Genomic DNA, 21,510 nt, shown 5'->3' on the forward strand with positions numbered 1-21,510 from the left:
AAACTTTAAGTAACGCAATCAGGGATACAATTTTATTATCAATTCAAAAATCTAAATATTATTCCATAATTTTAGACTGTACACCTGATGCAAGTAAAACAGAACAAATGACCATTATTAATCGCTTTGTTTCCTGTGACAGTGGAATTGTCAAGATCAGATTTGGATATATCAGATTCCACAGCATGTGGTTTATGTGCAACAATAATGGAACAACTGGAAAAATGGAACATTCCCATTGAAGGCATGCGAGGTCAAGGGTATAACAATGGGGCAAATATGGGCTCCAAAATTTGCTTTTGAACAAAAATCCTCTAGCTTTTTACGTGCAATGTGCTGCTCATACTCTAAATTTAATCATTGACGATGCAGCCAAAGTGAATGCAGATAAAATAATTTCTTTGCAATTATTCAAGAAATATACAATTCCTTTCATTCTCTTACAAATGTCGGGCAATCCTTTTAAAGTTCGAAAAAAATTAACATTGAAACAGCCATCAGAAACGCGATGGGATAGTAAAATTAATGCAATCTGCCCTCTACGATATCAGTTAGGAGAAATTTATGATGCACTTTTTGAAATTTTAAATAATGAAAATTTTAATAAAGAAACTCAGCATGAAGCACAAACATTATGTGCTAAAATAAAGGACTACAAATTTATTTGCTCTCTTATAACTTGGTATGATTTACTTAACAGAATAAACCCTGTGAGTAAAATGTTTCAAGACAAAAATATGAACATTACACTTGCTTTAGAATCTATCGAAAACTTAAAAATATTCTTACAAGAGTATTGATCAGATACAAATTTTAAAGAAGTTCTAAAAATGGCAAAATAACTGAGTGAAGAGGTGGATGGAGAACAAGAATTTAAAACTGGTACGGAAGTTCGACGACGAAAGAAGACACGACAATTTGACTACGAGCATCATGATGAAACGCCACAATCACCAGAAGATATATTTAGAGTGAATGTGTTTTATACACTTCTAGACGTTGAAATAAAACGTTCTAGACGTTAATAGAATGTTTTGAACAACTAAAAGATATGATAATTTCAATTTCTTGTATAGATTACTACAAATTAATAACGAAGATTTACAAAAAATTTGTGACAATTTAGAGATTCTCTTGAAGGACTGCGACAATAAAAATGTAAATGCAATAGAACTATATGACAAGTTATGTGCTTTCCGGGATATTTTTCGGATGGATAATTTAAATATTCAAAAGCCCTTTTGATATTCTTAATTTTATTGTGTCCAATAATTTATCTTTCCCTAACTTTTAAATTGCTTTAAGAATACTATTAACCTTAACTGTTATTGTAGCGAGCGGTTAACATTCCTTTTCCAAGTTGAAATTGATTAAAACCTACTTAAGAACAAGTATGTCACAAAAAAGGCTTGTTAGTTTGGCATTAATAGCTATTGAAAATGATATATGTGCGAATTAGACATTAAGACCATTATTTCTAATATTGTGAATATAAAATCAAAAACCTTAAAATTAGATATTATTTATTCAAAAGATATTATTTTTTGAATATTTATATTAAATGTTCTAATTATTTCTGAATTCTTTTATCATTTTCTCATCTATCTTGAGTTTCTTTTAATTTCCTAAAAGATAGTTCCACTTATTGAAAGTTTATTTTTCACTTGGTCAGACTATAATAAATGTAGTTTAATACTTTATCCAAGTGTGTGCAAACTTTGTTTGCACACTATAGGAGGAGATGACCTTGCTAATGCTGATTCTCGTAGACAGGCTTATACGTTGGTTATGAATTTCTAAATTACTTAGGGGATTGAATCAACGTAGATCCGAATATAAATTAAATTATACTTTAATAAATATTTCCGATATTTCGGCAATGTCACATTGCCATTTTCAAAAGGAACTTACAAAAAGGCAGTTGCACACAGGCAATAACAATACAGTAACTGAGAATGAAGATATGAAGCTATCGTTCTCCTAGAAGTCCTGATGGTGCCCTCTGGTGGGCTAAGTAGGCGTTCTTGGCCGTTGGGCTGAAGGTCTGCTGATGTATGCCTCCCAAATTTGGGGCAGTTGCATACAACCAAATTTGTTGAGGTTTGGAGAGTTTCTTAGGGCAGAGGCTGATTCCATAAATAATCTTTCGAATTTATATTTGCTCCGGTGTATTACTGTAGCTTTCTTCCACCGTATTCTATGGCGAGTATCCAGAGCATGGTCTGCAAGACCAGAATGGCAATACTTGTAAAACCGGATGTAGTCCTTGTGTTCAGAAATTCTGATATTCGCTGTCCTGCCTGTTTGGCCAAAGTACGACAGTTTACAATTGCAAGGGACTTGGTATACTTGGATAAGGGATGCCAATTTTCTGTAAGGCCTGTAACAGGAGGTGAGGTCATGTTTTTTTAGAATATTGGTAATTTTTTCTGAGGTGCCTCGGATGTAGGGAATGGTGATGGATTTAGAGTAATCTTTTTTGTGGAGGGGGGGCTGTGGTTTGTAGGTTTTAATATTTTTTGGATTTTTTTGGGGGGGGTAGCCATTGGCTGAGAAAGTGATTTAGTTCAGTGTTAAGGGCTATGTCGTTAGAACAGATTAGTATAGCCCTATTGTATAGTGTTTTTACCACTCCATATTGTTGTGAGGGGGGGGGATTGTTGGTGGATGTATCTGCCTGTATGGGTGGGTTTTCTGTAAACTGAGAAAACCAAAGTTCCATCAGGCTGGCGGGTGACTAGTGTGTCTAGGAAAGGGAGGCAGTTGTTTTCCTCTTTTTCCAGGGTGAACTTGATTCTGGCGTGTTGGTTGTTTAAGTGTGTAAGGAAGGAGAGGAGTGTTTCAGAGCCATGTGGCCAAATAGCGAACACATCATCAACGTAGCGAAGCCATATGGTTGGTTTTTGTGGGGCAGAGGCTAAGGCTTTTTCCTCAAAGGTCTCCATAAAGAAATTGGCCAAGGGTGGGGAGAGTGGTGAGCCCATGGCTGTACCCTCTATTTGTTTGTAGAATTTTCCTTGCCAAACGAAATAGCCTGAGTTCATTGTGAACTGAAATAGAGCTGAGATATCGGGAGAAAATTTAGCTTGGATTAGCTCTAAAGTTTCCTTGAGTGGGACATTTATGAATAAGGAGGAGACGTCGAAGCTGACCATTATGTCAGTATGTTGGAGTGTAAGGTTTTCTATGCTGGCTTTGAAGTGGGCTGAGTTTTTTATGTGTGATGGTGTGTTGCCAGTATAGTGTGTGAGCTCTTTGGCCAAATGTTTAGCTAATTTGTATGTGGGGGAATCAATGCCATCCACTATGGGACGTAATAGCACATTTTCTTTATGTATTTTTGGGAGTCAGTAAATACAGGGGGGGGGTATAGAGTTAAACGGTTTTAATCTGTTGGTAACTTCTACTGGCCAAGAAGTGACTTTCTTAAGGAGCCTGTGAAGTTTTTCTAATTTGTGAGTTGGTGGGGTTGTAATTGATAGGGAGGTAAGTGGCCCGATCTAATAGAAGAGCATTCAGCTTACCTTTGTAGTCCTTTTGGTTAAGTATTACAGTTGCATTTCCCTTATCCGCTTTGGTGATAACTAATTCTTTATTATTTCTCAATTCCTGTAGGGCTTTAAATTCCTTGTTGGATATATTGGTTTTGGGTGGTTTTGCTATGGAAAGGACACAAGCTACATCTAGTCTTACACTGTTGGCGATTTGATGTGGAAGGTGGCAGATTCCTCTTTCAATCTGGATCATAATATCCTCACTTGGTATTTTTCTGGGAGCAATGGCGAAGTGTACCGCTGCAGACAAAGAGTTTGAAAAGATACGAGGCCGACAGATGAAGAAATTCGATAAATTAAAAAAAAATTCTACCGTCAATCCAAAACTTGCTACCAACACAGTAATCAACCTTTCTTCAGTCACCCTGAAGCCTGAAGCTCTCAACGTGCTTTCACGTGGCCACAACTTCGCCATTTCTCCCAGAAAAATACCAAGTGAGGATATTATGATCCAGATTGAAAGAGGAATCCGCCACCTTCCACATCAAATCGCCAACAGTGTAAGACTGGATGTAGCTTGTGTCCTTTCCATAGCAAAACCACCCAAAACCAATATATCCAACAAGGAATTTAAAGCCCTACAGGAATTGAGAAATAATAAAGAATTAGTTTTCACCAAAGCGATAAGGGAAATGCAACTGTAGTACTTAACCAAAAGGACTACAAAGGTAAGCTGAATGCTCTTCTATTAGATCGGGCTACTTACCTCCCTATCAATTACAACCCCACCAACTCACAAATTAGAAAACTTCACAGGCTCCTTAAGAAAGTCACTTCTTGGTCAGTAGAAGTTACCAACAGATTAAAACCGTTTAACTCTATACCCCCCCCCACCCGTATTTACAGACTCCCAAAAATACATAAAGAAAATGTGCTATTACGTCCCATAGTGGATGGCATTGATTCCCCCACATACAAATTAGCTAAACATTTGGCCAAAGAGCTCACACACTATACTGGCAACACACCATCACACATAAAAAACTCAGCCCACTTCAAAGCCAGCATAGAAAACCTTACACTCCAACATACTGACATAATGGTCAGCTTCGACGTCTCCTCCTTATTCACCAATGTCCCACTCAAGGAAACTTTAGAGCTAATCCAAGCTAAATTTTCTCCCAATATCTCAGCCCTATTTCAGTTCACAATGAACTCAGGCTATTTCATTTGGCAGGGAAAATTATACAAACAAATAGAGGGTACAGCCAAGGGCTCACCACTCTCCCCACCCTTGGTCAATTTCTTTATGGAGACCTTTGAGGAAAAAGCCTTAGCCTCTGCCCCACAAAAACCAACCATATGGCTTCGCTACGTTGATGATGTGTTCGCTATTTGGCCACATGGCTCTGAAACACTCCTCTCCTTCCTTACACATTTAAACAACCAACACGCCAGAATCAAGTTCACCCTGGAAAAAGAGGAAAACAACTGCCTCCCTTTCCTAGACACACTAGTCACCCGCCAGCCTGATGGAACTTTGGTTTTCTCAGTTTACAGAAAACCCACCCATACAGGCAGATACATCCACCAACAATCCCCCCCCCTCACAACAATATGGAGTGGTAAAAACACTATACAACAGGGCTATACTAATCTGTTCTAACGACATAGCCCTTAACACTGAACTAAATCACATCCTCAACACTTTCTCAGCCAATGGCTACCCTCCCAAAAAATCCAAAAAATATTAAAACCTACAATCCACAGCCCCCCCTCCACAAAAAAGATTACTCTAAATCCATCACCATTCCCTACATCCGAGGCACCTCAGAAAAAATTACCAAAATTCTAAAAAAACATGACCTCACCTCCTGTTACAGGCCTGACAGAAACTTGGCATCCCTTATCCACTCTACCAAAGAACAACCACTTCCCCTAAACCTACCTGGTGTATACCAGGTCCCTTGCAGTTGTAAACTGTCGTACTTTGGCCAAACAGGCAGGACAGCGAATATCTGAATTTCTGAACACAAGGACTACATCCAGTTTTACAAGTATAGCCATTCTGGTCTTGCAGACCATGCTCTGGATACTCGCCACAGAATATGGTGGAAGAAAGCTACAGTAATACACCGGAGCAAATATAAATTCGAAAGATTATTTATGGAATCAGCCTCTGCCCTAAGAAACTCTCCAAACCTCAACAAATTTGGTTGAATGCGACTGCCCCAAATTTGGGAGGCATACATCAGCAGACCTTCAGCCCAACGGCCAAGAACGCCTACTTAGCCTGCCAGAGGGCACCATCAGGACTTCTAGGAGAACGATAGCTTCATATCTTCATTCTCAGTTACTGTATTGTTAGTGCCTGTGTGCAACTGCCTTTTTGTAAGTTCCTTTTGAAAATGGCAATGTGACATTGCCGAAATATCGGAAATATTTATTAAAGTATAATTTAATTTATATTCGGATCTATGTTGTTTCAATTCCCTAAGTGATTTAGAACTTGTTAATGCTTCTGCCTTGGTATCTCCACTTGGGCCTGGCTCACACTGAAGAGACCTCAATAAAGGTCGAAACTAGTCTGGGTAGTGGCCCTTCCTTTAATGCATAACATTATGCATATCCACATGGAGAGGTGTTTTGCATTGTGGGAGATACTGAGATAGGAGTGTTGGTAGCTTGCTCCACCTTTGCAAGGAGTTGCCCAGTGTTGTACCACTTTGCCCCAGTCCTGAAGATACTTTCAGGTGCAAACTTTGTTTGCACACACTTGGATAAAGGATTAAAATAAATTTATTATAGTTCCACTTATAAAAATTATTACAAGTTACTAAGAATTTAGTAACTTGTAAAAAGCAAGAACTTTTTTAAACTTTAGTTCAAATAAATTTTAACTTTAATTAAAATTCATTTTAATTTTGTTAGCGATTTGGGTCGGTGAGAAGGCTATAATCCCTGTATCATTATATTCAACGATTAAAGTGAAGTGGCTTTATCAAAATTTTTTGATAAAGCCACTTTAAGTTTTGAGAATTTTTTGAATATACGGGTTTTTAACGATTATCCTGCCTTGTCAACACTCCTGGTTCGTTATATTTAGCGAACCAACGTGTGGCTGCTCTGTCAAAATTTATTTAAGAAATTTCAAATAATTTAAATTTTTATTATCGTAAAAGAACCACACACTTCCGGATCGTTACAAGGGCGCTTAGATAGAAATTGCAAGTGGGCATCAAAGACCCTAGCGCCGGCTCTGCTGATCAGACCACAATTAGACTACTGTTCTCAGATTTGATCCCCAGGATTTGAAGGGGATAAATTGACTTTGGAAAGGGTACAGAGGCAGATAACAAAGATGGTTTCAAGACTGTATAATATGAGTTATGAGGATCGACTGAGGGAATGTGGACTGCAGAGTTTGGTGGATAGAAGAAGGAGAGGTGACATGATTGAGACTTTTAAACTGTTGAGAGGTGGCTACAGGGTTGACACTGGGGAGTTCTTTCACTTGGTTGAACAGCGGGAAGCTGAAAGAAGTGATGACAAGGGACCATCCCTGGAAGTTACGAAAGGAAACTGTGAGCAAGAGGGTGAGGAGTGGTTTCTTTGCATGGAGGGTGGTTGAACCGTGGAATGCATTGCATTGATAGAGTGGTGAGAGCATGAACGGTCAATGAGTTTAAGGAGTGGTATGATAGACTTTGTGTTTCCTAGGAGAGACCTCCTACGATGAGTCTTGATAGACTTTGTGTTTCCTAGGAAGGACCTCCTGTGATGAGTATTTTGACTCTTTGGAGGCCTAAATAATAACAATAATAAATAAAATCAGAGCATTCCTAAAAAATAAAAGATGCAATTATCAATTTTATGAATAGCCAAAAACACTGTACAAAAGACAGTATGATGACAGGATGATTTCTAGTGACTTATACCAGAATTAAATAAAATCATGAGATAACTGATAGTCTGCTTGCTGTTATGCTGTTTCCTCTCTCTTGCATTAAAATTAGTATACCCTTACCTTCCAACTGTTTCCAAACTGTGCTTCAGATTTCATTACAATGCCAGCCTTGTTACGCAAATCATCTTGAGGGAAGTTGTTGAAGTTGCCGCAAAGTCCACAAGTAAGATCTCTATATGCACCAGAAACACTAACTTCAACATAGCTTTCACCATTCCAAAGAATCTATTAAATGAATGAGAAAATAATCCTGAAATGCTGCTTAATGGAAATATGTTGTATGGAAAGAAAACATATTATGCTAAATTTAATGAAGACAGAATTTCAATTTCAATATTATGCTGTGGCAATTTTCTTTATTTTGTTTGCAAAAACAGTTAATAATAAGAATGTGCTTGTGTATTGCATATCACTAATGGATACAGGGATTTCATGAAATTATCATTATTAATACCTACCTCTTTGATTTCAAAAGATTCAATGCATGATTTGACATATTCCACAGGAATTTGCTGACAAACACCTACAGCAATCTCTAACAAAGTATTCTAATCAGCTACTACTGTTCATGCAAAAACTCTGCTCTTCACATTCATATTCACCACATCGTTATGTAATCACTGCAATATCTATTCGATGTCTCAATTATATCACGCTTCTTCTATTATCAGGTTCTGCAATTTACACATTCTTCACCATAATTTATATGGTGAAGAATGTGTAATTCATCATCATCATCATAGCCATAATACTCTGAGCTGTCTTCTTACCTTTGTAATGTATCCTTCCACTATCACTCTGAGATTCCTTACTTCTTCCATATAGTTGTTTAGATCATTACTTTGCTTCACAGTAGGCAGCCTTCTATCTCAAAAGTACAGAACATCACATTAGCTGATATCTCCACTTATCTTCTACACTGATAATTGATTCAAATAAAGATGAACACACATTCACAGATTCTTATCTCAGTGGTATACACAACACAAGGTGTGAGGAAGGATATAGGATGAGGTGGGGAATACAGTTTATGTATACCAATGCCAGAAGCATTCAGTATAAGGAATATAAGTCTTGGGCATTGTTTAGCTTGCAGAAATGTTATAGGCATTAGTGAAACTTATATGATGGCAGATGATATACTATACTTACAAGGGGTATGATATTTTTCGGATAGCCAGAGGAAACGGAATGGAAGAGAGGTTTTGCTAATGAGCACAATAGAAATGAAGTAAAAAAAAAGACTAATGATACATCAGGAGGACACAGATATAGAGGGCAGTACACTTTAGGCTATGTGTAAGGTAGAGTTCAACAGGTTTAAATATATAGTTGGTTTCTGCTATAGGCTAAGGCAGTGTTTCTTAAACTTCAGATATCCACATATCCCTTCTTAAATTTTCATTATTACCAAGTATCCCCTTATCAAAATAATAATAAATAAATAAATAAAGTATATTTCATTCTAAATGTCTATTTTATTTGAATTTATATGTTCATGTAAACAAAAAAATATAATTTATTTTTAGTAAAACAAAATTTGGAATAGGTTCCTCTTCATTTCCTGTCCATGAAAATCCATATTTCAAGTAATTCATATCATACTTACGAAAATTTTTCATCTTCTTCCTAGTTGGTTCTCTAGAGATGTCAGACGACACACCCATATCAATTTCATTTGATCCAGAACAATATCAATGTTTTCTTGTTGCTTACAGCTACTTGTATTTGCTATTTTGCTCTCTTTTGTGCATTTTATAAATCCAGTCTTTAACCAATGATCCATACTTAAGAAATTGAAAGCTAAAAAAAATTACCATATTTACTTGAATATAACTTGCACTTTTTTACCCAAAATTAAAACTAAAAAATCGTTGTGCGAGATATATGTGAGGATTTTCGGAAACTAAAGTTTTCAGAAAAAAACTGAAAATGGTGTGACTTAACAAATAAGAACCAAGAAGTTCCTGTTTGTTATCGCTACTTTTGACATCGAACAATTTCCTTGTGTGCATCGTCAAAGTCATCAACCCAAATAGCTTCATCTTTTTGCCCAATTATTTCAAGCAAAAATTATCAGTAATTTCCAAGACTTGAGATACGTAATTAACAATCCTTCACATATGACTAATGAGAAGTAAAAGCAGAGCGCAAAACAGACAGCAATGGTAGGCCAGTAGAGATAGAGCAGCTATGAAGAAGTACATATGATTGGTGCAGTATTAACAAAAGATCGAGCGAACCAAAGAAAGGCAAGCCAACAGTTGAGTTGAAATGCTAATTCTCTTCAACCGAATTCCATAATATCTGAAAGACATTCACTATATATTTCTTAGTTTTAACACGTTCACAACGGGATGGTGTCAAGCAAAACCATATGTTGCACTGGCAACATATGGTTTTGCTTGAGTCTATACAGCAGTTTCTGTTGGAGAGGAGATGCGATTCATGATTTAATGCTGTTTTATCTCAGTAGTCTCTAATTGCACTATTTGTTGAGAAATTATTACACAGACTGTAAATGTCTCTGTACCTTATTCAGTGATACAATAAAACTACTTGTTTTTCTTGATCCTTCAGTATAGTGATGCTGTTGGGGAGGGCATGTTGTTTACCGCAGGGAGCGAGTTACTATTGCCAGGACGTGAACGTTGTGACGATAGTAACTTGCAGTTTGAGTAGGAGAATTCATACATAATATATAATTTATTGAGAAATATATACATTATAAATAATTCTTTTTTTCTTAATAATGATTCCATGCGTTAATGATGCATAGCCGAAAATTGCCACGTACCCCCTGAAGACCTTTCGTGTACTCCTGGAGATACGCATGCCACACTTTGAAAAACACTAGGCTAGGGGATATACAGGAGAGAATGTAGATAGCATGCATTGGCAAATTAACACAATGAATGTAAAAAAAATAATTATAATGGGAAGCTTTAACTACAGGGACACAGACTGGAAGGAAGAAAGGTCATGGGGAAAAAGGAAATTGAATTTATACAGCTGTTAAGGGATAATTACTTTGGCAACATGTAATGAAGGGAACACAAGGCTAAATAGTGCTGAATATGGTCATAGACATCAGAGAATTTCTCAGTAACAAAGGTAGCCATATTGCCTCCACGTGGGGAAAGCAATCACGTGCTCTTGATCAGAGAAGTTCCAGACATGCAGAATTTTCTGTTAAAAAGAGGGTGAAAACACAAAGCAGGTGATAATGAAAAACTGAGGAGTCAGCTCAGAGCAGTATTGGCATAAGAATATGGAGAGTAAAGATGTATCAGGGAGGAGGGTGTTTGAAGAACACAGTGTCAGGAGGATAAATCAGGTAGGAATTAGATGGATGAGCAACATGCTCATGGTGACACAAAGCACAGGTAAGCTGAGTGTGCAGTATATTTAGGAAGGCCAAAGCTAATTATGAGAGGAAGCTAGCTAATGATGCCAAAGGAAATCAAAAAGAGTTATTTTACAATGTAAAGAGGACAGAAAGAATAACTATGAAAGGGGACTGTAATGACAGCTGATGGCTTTTGACATTTCACCATGTTATATTTGTACCATAATTGTCTTTTGGTAAGACAATACACTATACAATTTGCTTGGCTAAACTGGAAACCACCAGCAAGCACATCATCATTTATTTATTCAGTATCCAGGTAGGCACCCACAGAAGAAGATGGGAAGGATATTAGATCAGATGCCTTGGACAGTTCTCCACATTCCTTGAAAGGCTATGTGGAGGTCTCCTCCCAGCTATCTAGATTGATTCTTTAGCAATTTCTCTCTGCATATGTTACTATAGCAACACTTTTCATCACAGAGCTATGCTGTCCCAAAACAGAGTATTATGTTTCTACCACCAAATCCTGAATCGATCAACTAACCAAATTTTCTAACCAGTTTAATCAGCCACTTCCAGTAACTTAACCAAATCCTTGAGATACTAACACAGATGGAGATTTAGGAGATCCCTTTTGTCATATACAGCTTATCATACCACACCTTAAACATTTTCAAATTCTCTGCTTTCACCATGCTCTAAGACAATGCATTCCAATCATTCACAAATCTCCATGCAAAAAACCTCCTTCTCACTCTCTTGCTCACACCCTCCTTATATAGCTTCCAGGAATCTTTTGTTCTCCATTGATCTCCCATTATTTTATGATAAACCAAATTCATTAATTTGCATAGGCATTAACTCTACCAATGTAGAACACGTTTTTTTTCTTTTTGCATCTTGAAACCATTCTTTTATAATGGATTGTATTAAGTTATCCTTTATATCACAATTTAATTTTCCAATATGGCTCACAAATTTTCTATAGGGTTATGTAAGGAGAGTTACCTGGCAGTGAAGCAATTGGGTGTTGTATTTTTGAGGAACGTTTTCACTTTTTTTTTTTTTGAAGCGTGGCATAGAGCGAGATCCTGTTGGAAGATGAGATATGTGTCTTTCTGGATCTGTGTTACTGCTCTTTTCTCCAATATTTTTGTGTATTGATCATTTTCATCATACTTGGATTGTCATGTGTGAAACAGCCCAAGAATACCTTTTTAGTTGGGTATTTAGGAGCTTGTTGAAAGCGGGCAGGAGAAGTCTTCTCAGCTGCTGATTTGCGAATGTAGGGTACTCGTTCTCCTTGGACAAAGAAATGTCTCTCATCTGAGAATATGACCTTCTTCCACTTCTCAAACAGTTCAATGTTTGTACACTTTTGCCTGCTGGAGCCTCTTTTGCCATACAGTTATAGGTTTCATCAACAGTTATTTTTTTGGTCTCTGGGGAATCCCCCCTGCTTCCAACACTCTTCAAAGGACTGTCATGTCAGAAACATTAATCCCACTAGCTGTCAAGTCTCTGTTTACGTCTACAGCAGACAATCTTGGATTCATTTTGCTTTTCCTAACTAGTAAACAATATTGAGTAAGTGTAATTTTCCTTTTTTCACCCATATTTTTCTTTTCTGTCAGGAGAAAAGGTACCTGTCTCCTTAAACCACTTTAAAATCACATTAAGAGTACTCAAACCAACACCACACTCATGGGCAATTTGTCTTTGAGTAATGGATGTGTGCTGTGTAAGAGTACATATTTTTTAATGCTTTCCATTTTGTATCCATTTTATAACCATACAAAATAAATAAAACATGACAAATGTCAACTTGTTTACTATTAAAAACACACAACACTATTAATAAACATCATAGAGACAGTTAAAACATGCAAACTCAACCAAAATAGAAAACTAAAACTGATAATAGTAAACCAAGACCAAAACCAAAATTATTGTTAACTCAAACAAAAACCAAATAAAAATCAAAAACTTGATGAAAATTCTGCTTGTTCAGATTAATTTGTTCGCTACTGTTTTCATTCTTATATTGTTCACAACTAAATAAACTCAGGGTATTTCCTTTTATAATTTATACACATTGGTTGAAAATCTACATAATCATATATCCTATACATTGTCATTATCTTTCATTTTTGTTACAAAAAATACCAACATGAATAGATTACTGAGAAAAAGGACCATGAAGAACTACAACAGCACATACACACGATGAACAATTAATGCTATTAATACATTTATAGCATTTCATCACACTGTTTGCATTTTAATTGGATAACAGTTATATACATGAACGAATCAATACTGATTGGTTCCATGAACATATTTTGTGGTTTGTTGGAGCATGTTATATAAAAAGACGAAAGGTCTCACAAATACATGCTGAGTAATGAATATTAAAATATCCTTCCCTAAGATATATGCTAAAATTGATTCTGTTTGTGTCATTTCTTTCTTTTTTTTTTTTTTTTTGGCAGTAGTACTTACCTTAACACCAATGTTAGTATTAACAAGGACAGATGTTCCTGTTGCTTCAGCATAAAGTATAGGATTTTCTAAATAGGGAAGAGTAACATTCTTGCCATTTACCTATAAAACAAATTATGTATTAGCACAAATTAAAGAGTATTATACAATAAAAACTGAGATCAGTAAAAATAATTCAGTAATAAAATATTCATAATTGAGATTTATTAACAATATGCACAACTGTGCAGTATGCATGCATGCACACACACACATACATACATTCTGTTCAAACTAGTATGACTAATCGCTTTCATCTCTTGATATGCTTATCACACAACTTTGAAATAGCTACATAGTTTTCTCAACACACTGTAAGCACATTCTCATGGGCTGGTATATTAATAACCAGGGCTACAAAAATACAACTTAAATCCACTAGCCAGAAAAAAAGTTTTCTCACCCAATGTACTGATCAGTCTTCTTCTTCAAGCTTTACAACTCTTTATGAGTTTTAGCCATTCTTTTCTTTTCTGTGCAATATTCTTCCAATTCTTAACTTTTAGAGTTGTAAGATCTTTTTGTATATCATCAATCCATCTTTTTCTTGGTCTACCTTTCTTCCTTTGTCCTAATGGTTTCCATTCAAATATTTTTTTTAACTCCTCTAGCTTTTTCCATTCTTTCTATATGCCCCAACCACACTATTCTTTGTGACTTTATATATCTTACTATATCTTCACCATTAGTTAGTTGTTCAAGTTCATTGTTTTGTTCTAATTCTCCATATCCCATTTTCTTCTTTTACTGCTCCTTATATATCTTATTATTATTATTATTATTATTATTATTACGGGCAACTCCAGGAGTCATTAGACTCATCGAGGGAGGCCCAAATCATATTCATCACAACTATATGACATTCATACAATATCTATCATACCTCGCCTTAAACTCATTCACTGTCACAGCATCCACTACAGACTCAGGGAGCGCATTCCACTCATTCACTACTCTAAAAGTAAAGAACCCAGCTCTAACACCTTTACTAACCACACTTTTGCCCAGTTTCCATGGATGTCCCCTAGTCCTCCCACAACCAGCCCTGTTCTCAAAAATATCTTCTAAATTAATTTTATAGAAACCCTTCAGTAATTTGAATGTCTCAATCATATCTCCCCTCCTCCGCCTATCAACCAATTTTTGCAACCCACAAATCCTCAACCTGTTCTCATACGGTTCATTCCACAGACCTGCTATCATCTTGGTCACTCGCCTCTGGATCCTCTCCACCTCCTCCCCATCAAGAAGAAACCTAGGTGACCAAATCTGAGCACAGTAGTCGAGATGGGGTCTTATCAAGGCTCGATACAGAGGAACAATAACCTGCTTGTCTCTACTTGTCAACGTATTCTTCAGCAACCAAGTGATTTGATGAGCTGTTTTGGTCATTTTTGCAATGTGTCCCCTAAATTTCAATTCCTTATCTACCAACACTCCTAAATCTCGTGCCTCATCAATTTCCTGGAGAAGGGTTCCACCAATGCAGTAAACTGCCGCCAATCTTTTCACCCTAAAATGCATAACCTTACATTTTGCCACATTAAACTGACATCCATTCTCCTTAGCCCAGACCTCCAATCTATCCAAATCATCCTGCAAAATTTTGACGTCATCTGCATTCACTATTGCCCTACCCAACTTCGCATCATCCGCAAACAAATGAACTGTTCCTCTCAGATCATTTCCTATATCATTTATGAACAAATTAAACAGCAGTGGTCCAAGAACAGATCCTTGTGGCACACCACTAGTCACAGGCCGTCTTGTGGACTCTACTCCCGAGTAAACCACTCTCTGATATCTCTCCGTCAACCACCCTCCTATCCATCTCACCAACCCTATGTCCATTCCCATATGCTGCAATTTACTGATTAGAATTCCATGTGGAATCCTGTCAAAGGCCTTGGCAAGGTCCAGTAGAATCACCGTAAACCCATTACCCTTATCCAGTTCAGCCGTCACTGTGTTATAATACGTGAGCAAGTTACTGAGGCATGACCTACCTTAGTATTTTCCTTAGTATTTTCCTTCTGTCTATATCTGTTTGTGTTAATGGCCACGTTTCACATCCATATGTTGTGACAGGTCTTATAATTGTTTTTAAAGTTTTAATTTAGAATTACGATTAAGAATCTTATTACTCATTAGTATTTTATTAAAATTCTATATTCTTTCTCTTTTCTATTATTTGAATATTATCTTTTATCTTCTTCTGATATTTATCAATTATTTCCCTATTTTGGAATGCTTCAGTATTCCATTTCTTTATCGTTTCAGTTCTCTTTTGGGTCTACATTTGATATTCTATATATAAAATTAATTTTAACTAACATATGATCAGATTCACAATTTGCTCCTCTACATGCTCGTGCATCGTTAACTGAACTTGCCCATCTTTTTGAAATCAGGATATGATCTATTTGATTACATTCTTTGGTTGTTGGAATAATCCAGGTCCCTGAATGTATCTTCTTATGTTGAAACATGTACTCATTATTCTAAGTTTATTTGATATTGCTAATTGTAGTTCCGTTTTCACTTGTTTTTTCATGTAAACTATACTTGCCAATTACTTCATGAAATATGTCTTCTTTCCCTATTCTTGCATTAAGATCCCCTAATATTATCATGTCATCATTTTTATTTATTTTTTTCATGTTTCTTTTAAATCCTCATAAAATTGATCTATCACAATCTCATCAGCATTTTCAGTCGGAGCATATACATTCATAAAAGTGATATTATGGAATTTCCCTTTAATTTCTAACTTGCAAATTCTTTTATTTATTGATGTGAATCCTAAAATTAAATTTACTATCGTCTTTCTAATTATAAATCCTACTCCATAATTTCCCTGTTCTTCGGCACCACTATAATATATAATATAATCTTTTTTATTTAGTCTTCCTTTTCCTCTTCATCTTATCTCCTGTAATCAGGGCTGGCCATCTCGGGGGTACGATGGGTGCAATGCACCCGGGCCCCCACGATCAAGTGAGCACAGTCAGTACACATTTTTTTATTTTATTTTATTTTTCTTCTTCTAATTTTGCTTATAACTATAGGGATTTCATCGACAGGATTTTAGGGCCCCTGGTAATAATAATATCTCTGTGTTTCTCTATTATATTAGTGTTTTGTGTTCAGTAAACGTTATGTTAACCTATTATATTTCGAATGTGTTTTTTTTTTTTGTTTTCCTGTGCCAAAATCATTTGCAGGTGAAAGGTTTTACAATATGTTTATTTCGAATCCTTTAATTTTTACCTTTGAAAAATATTTTAGGGCCCCAAAAGGTTTCTTGCACCCGGGGTCCCTTTATAGAGAAGGCCAGTCCTGCCTGTAATGCTGTAACATCCAATTCATATTTCTTTAACTCTTCTGCTATACTTTGTATTTTCCCTACCTGTAACATTGTTCTAACATTCCATGTTCCAACATTTATTAACCTTTTCCTTTTCATGTGTCATTTCCTTGAAGTCAGTCCAGCTTTCAATTGTTTAGCTTTCTTAACAAGAGATATTTTTTACAGGAATGGGTTGTTAGCCCATTGCCAAACCCCCAACCTGGAAGACCAGGTCTCCAAATTTTGTCCCCTGGAGGCAGGTTGGTCCAGCTTTACTCCCAGGCACTGTGTAACCATTTTAGTCACCTACGACATGCATGGGCTACATTGGGACTATTCTTTAACCCCAGTCACCACATGGGGAGTATTGATCAGTCTACTTTATATAAATATTGCTATAGGTGATGTTAAAAAAAATGCTAAATGTTATGGTGACAAAACGAAATAATAATGCGTTCTTTAATTCTCACTATACATTATATGCAATTATGCAAAAATAGGTTGTTCATCATGAAAGGTAAATTTATATAAATTACTCATAAATAGTTATTTAATGGGGAAGACAAATAATTAAATTAAAAAAAAAATAAGAACGCAAGTAGCACTGGCTGTGGAGCCCAGCTCACTTTTCATGATGCACTGAGTCACATGATCTAGTCTTTGACTTGTCTATGCAAGATAATTGTATGTTTTAAATAACAGTATTAAAACGAATCTGTGTTATGTAAAATTTTCATCCATTTAATTACACTAAGCTAATTCACTTTGTGAACTGCAAAAATCAGAGTAGGACAATAATATATTATAATTGCACACGTACTTAAGGCGTAAAGGCGTTCGAAGAATGAGATATATACAGGGTGTTCGGGATAAATTTGACATATTTATAATTAATTATATTTTTCCATAAGTTACATGTATTAACACACACTTCTCTTCATTTAAAAGTTTGGACCCTTCTTCATTCATATACAAGATGTCAGAAAGGATGGATAGCTGGAACCCACCTGAATCATGGAAGAGAATAACTTGTATCATGATGATTCGTGCCTGCCATCAAAATAAGGATATTACGACTGCTGCCCAATGCTCCCTGAATACAGTAAAAACAATCAGGCATGAACTAGAGACTTGCAATGGTGACTACAAGGATGTAGCAAGAAGAAAGATCCCTAGCAGACGATCTGATTGCGTTCGTACAGCAGAATTCCTCGCAAATCTGCAGGAACAGGTGTTGAAGAACCCTGGCATTGGAATTCGGGCTTTGTTCGTGGAGTTGCTAACTGTAGTCAAGCCCTGGATAACAAGGGTAGCCAATGGTAGGCCGTATGTATGGCAGCAGGATTCGGCCCCTTGCCACACCTCTGGGAAAAGTCAAAAATGGTTGTCTGAAAATTTCTACGACTTCACCAGTCCAAATGTTTGGCCTCCAAACTCCCCAGACCTTAACCCCATGGATTATTTTGTATGGGGCACAGTTGAAAAAGACACCAATCGCACTTCCAGTAATACAAAAGCCCAGTTAATGGATAAAATTAAAACAGTTTTTGCGGCCCTTCCCAGGGAGACTGTAGCATCAGCTTGTTCGAGGTTCCGAAGCAGAATTGAAGCTGTGATCGATGCTAATGGTGGTTATTTTGAGTAAATCTTGTTGATAGTATTGTAATTAACTCTGCCTGTAATGTTTTTTTGTCAATTCATTAAATTTAATAGATACAAAGAAGATTTTCTTTTTCCTTACGAAACTGTCAAATTTATCCCTAACACCCTGTAGATGCACAATCTAATTAAATACTGCACCTGCAGTATTTAATTAGATTGTGGCAATGTTAATTTTTGTGTTTATAATTACTGGTTTATTTTGTTGACAAAATTATATTGTGAAAAAAAGTAAAATTTTTTTTAAAAAAATAATACATTGTCTATCACATATATTGTGCATGCTGTATATATGTGCAAGTTTCATACTGAACTAGATTAATGCATATATGATATGAAAAACTTATTTTCATGTCACATATGCATTCATTCATTTTCATATATGATATAAAAATGAATCCGTGCAGTTAGCCTAGTAGCTGTGCGCTTCGCAACCACATGCCTGGGGAAGGAGTGTCCTAGGTTCGATTCCCGTTGGTCACGTGAAGAGCTGAAGGATCTTCCTCAGCCACAGCCAAGTCAGCCAGTCTTGGGCATGGACAGTAGGGTTTTTCATCCCACAAAGCAGGCAAACTGGCCTTGAGAACTCAACATTACAGACACAGGATACAATGGGGCATAGGGCTGATCACCTAATCCTGTGAACGGTTTGAGGTCTGATGATTAACTAATCCTCGACACTGCAATGTAAAAGAGGGATAAGGAAGATGAGATGAGATGAGATGTGAAAACAAACATATTTTCGCATACACTTTAAGTGCAAAAGATTTACTGTTTTCAAATAAAGCACCATAATTATAACATGTAATGGTGGCTCATTGTTATTATTATTAAGATTTCACTCCATGGAGTCAGAGACTCATCTTGGAAGGTACACACTATTGCACACAGTGCTCATCAAACTGTGCCTTAAACTGATTCAGTTTGTCTACACACGCTCAGGCAATGCATTCTACTCACCAACCACTCTTCATGTAAAGAACCTACTCCTCACTCCTCTGCTCACATCCTCCTTACACAGTTTCCAGCGATAACCTCTTGTCCTACCTCTTCCCTCCCATTCTATGAAAATACGCAACCTACACTCTGTCCTCATACTCCACATAAAGACCACTGACCACCTTTGTGAATCCTCTGTGGACCCTCTCCAACACATCCCTGTCAAAATGAACACCAGACAACCAAATCTGTGCACAATAATCCAACGAGGCCTGCCCAAGGCCTTATACAATGGTATCATAAGCCCCCCCCCATATTTCTGCATGCCAGTGTTCCTCTGCATCATTGCCATTATCTGATGTGACGTCGGATAATGGCAATGATTCACAACATGTGCAATGCATTTCGGGTCCTTGTCCACCATCACTCCTAGATCTCCATCTCCTCTATGTCCATTAAAGTTTCCCCACCCAGTGTATACTTTGCATCCCATTGTTGCTTACCAAATCTCAAAACCTTACACTTTGCAACATTAAACTGACAGTTCCTGATTGCATGAATGGGCAGTTTTACCTGCCCATTCATGCAATCTATTCAAGTCCTCTTGTAAGGCCATAACATCTACTTGACTCTGCGTTGTTCTCCCCAGTTTTGCATCATCTGCAAACAGCTACACATCACCAGTGAAACCCATCCCAATATCATTAACATACAAACTGAACAACAATGGCCCCTGCAACACACCACCAGTAAACTTCCCCTCTCTAGGATACCACACCCCCATATACAACCCTCTGCTACCCATCCAACAGCCAGTCGCTGATCAAACTCAGAAGTTTGTTATCCAATCCCATTTGTTTCAATTTATATAAGAGCTTGTCATGTGGCAGTCTATCAATAGCCTTTGCAAATCCAAGTACACTATCACATATGTATCTCTCCCATCCAAGATATCTGTCACCTTGTTACAGTACATAAGTAAGTTAGTGAAACATGATCTCCCCCTTAACAAACCCATGCTGATAACCACTGAGAATACTGCTGCTATCAAGCCATCTCTGTATCCCACTTCTCACCAATCTCTCCAGTATCCCCACCACAACTCCAGATACACAGACCAGCCCACAATTTGAAGCCACAGTCTTATCATCACTTTTATGCAGTTGAACCATTTTACCTTCCTTCCACTCCCTTGGAACCTGTGCTGTTGTAAGACTTTTATTAAACGGGCATGTTAATGCTACTGCCAATTCCCTGAAATATTCCCTTAAAATGTGTGGTGATATGTCATCAAATCATATTGCTTTATTGACATCAATCTTATTTATTTCCTCAAATACCTCCTGCTCAGTCACACTCACAATTCCTCTACAGTTAAGTTCCTCATGATTCCTCCCTAATCAGGATGAAACACCCTTATAAATTGATCACTGAATACCTCAACAATGTTATAGTTTTTCTTTGCCTGTAGAATATGATCAATTTCTGATCATATTCTACCTTTGTTTTCCTTACTAACTGAGTCACTCTCCTGGCTTGTTCTTTATACTCTTCATATGACTGATTATTACTATTATTCATCTTATACTTCCTCCAAAGTACTTTCTTTTTCCAGATTTCATGCCTCCACATTCATCCATTTTACATCTACTTTATTCAGCCTTTTGGCCTTTGGAATACATTCGCACATTGATGTTGTTATGTTATGTTTCGTTGTGAGTTTCCGTGCAACATTTATTTCCTTACCACTCAACTCCTCGTTCCATGTTATAGCTCCAAGCTGTCTCCTAAGCTTGTCATAATCATCAGCTAGTTAATTCCACATATATCCTTTCCTCACAAAAGTCTGCATATGACTTGCCACAACACAAGTGATTACTTCATGATCACTTTTACCAACTGGAGGAAGGTGTGAAATCCCTCTCACAATAACATCCTCTGATGAAATAATTAGATCAAGAACTATCGATCCTCGCATGCCCTCTTTTACATGCTACCTGAGACAGTTATCACTCAAGAACTTGAGAAATGCATTTTCCTTATTCCCAAATGCTATCTCTTCATTCCAATCTCTACTGCCATAATTAAAATCACCCATAATAATTACCTTTCCTTTGTTTACTAATTCAAGTTATTTATTATTATTATTATTACCCAAGATCCCATGGAGTAAAAGAGTCATCTAGAAGATCCTCTTATCATACACACA

At 36.7% G+C, this 21,510-nt stretch overlaps 1 protein-coding gene across 3 annotated transcripts in view; it reads right to left on the bottom strand.

Annotated features, from left to right (window-relative positions):
• Nucleotides 1-21,510, bottom strand: part of LOC150093698 (kielin/chordin-like protein) — a 1,333,292-nt gene that overhangs the window by 37,550 nt on the left and 1,274,232 nt on the right. For all 3 annotated transcript variants that reach the window (XM_090412628.1, XM_090412627.1, XM_090412629.1), the window contains 2 exons: nt 13,316-13,417; nt 7,522-7,686 (listed from right to left, as the gene is read on the bottom strand). In XM_090412628.1, the coding sequence (XP_090268754.1) occupies nt 7,522-7,686; nt 13,316-13,417 (267 nt within the window). The remainder of the gene's footprint in view (nt 1-7,521; nt 7,687-13,315; nt 13,418-21,510) is intronic.

Source organism: Typopeltis vanoorti, chromosome 23 (genome assembly GCF_054136105.1).
Source record: "Typopeltis vanoorti isolate ZY-2024b chromosome 23, IOZ_Tvanoo_1.0, whole genome shotgun sequence".
Lineage (NCBI taxonomy): Eukaryota > Metazoa > Arthropoda > Arachnida > Uropygi > Thelyphonidae > Typopeltis > Typopeltis vanoorti.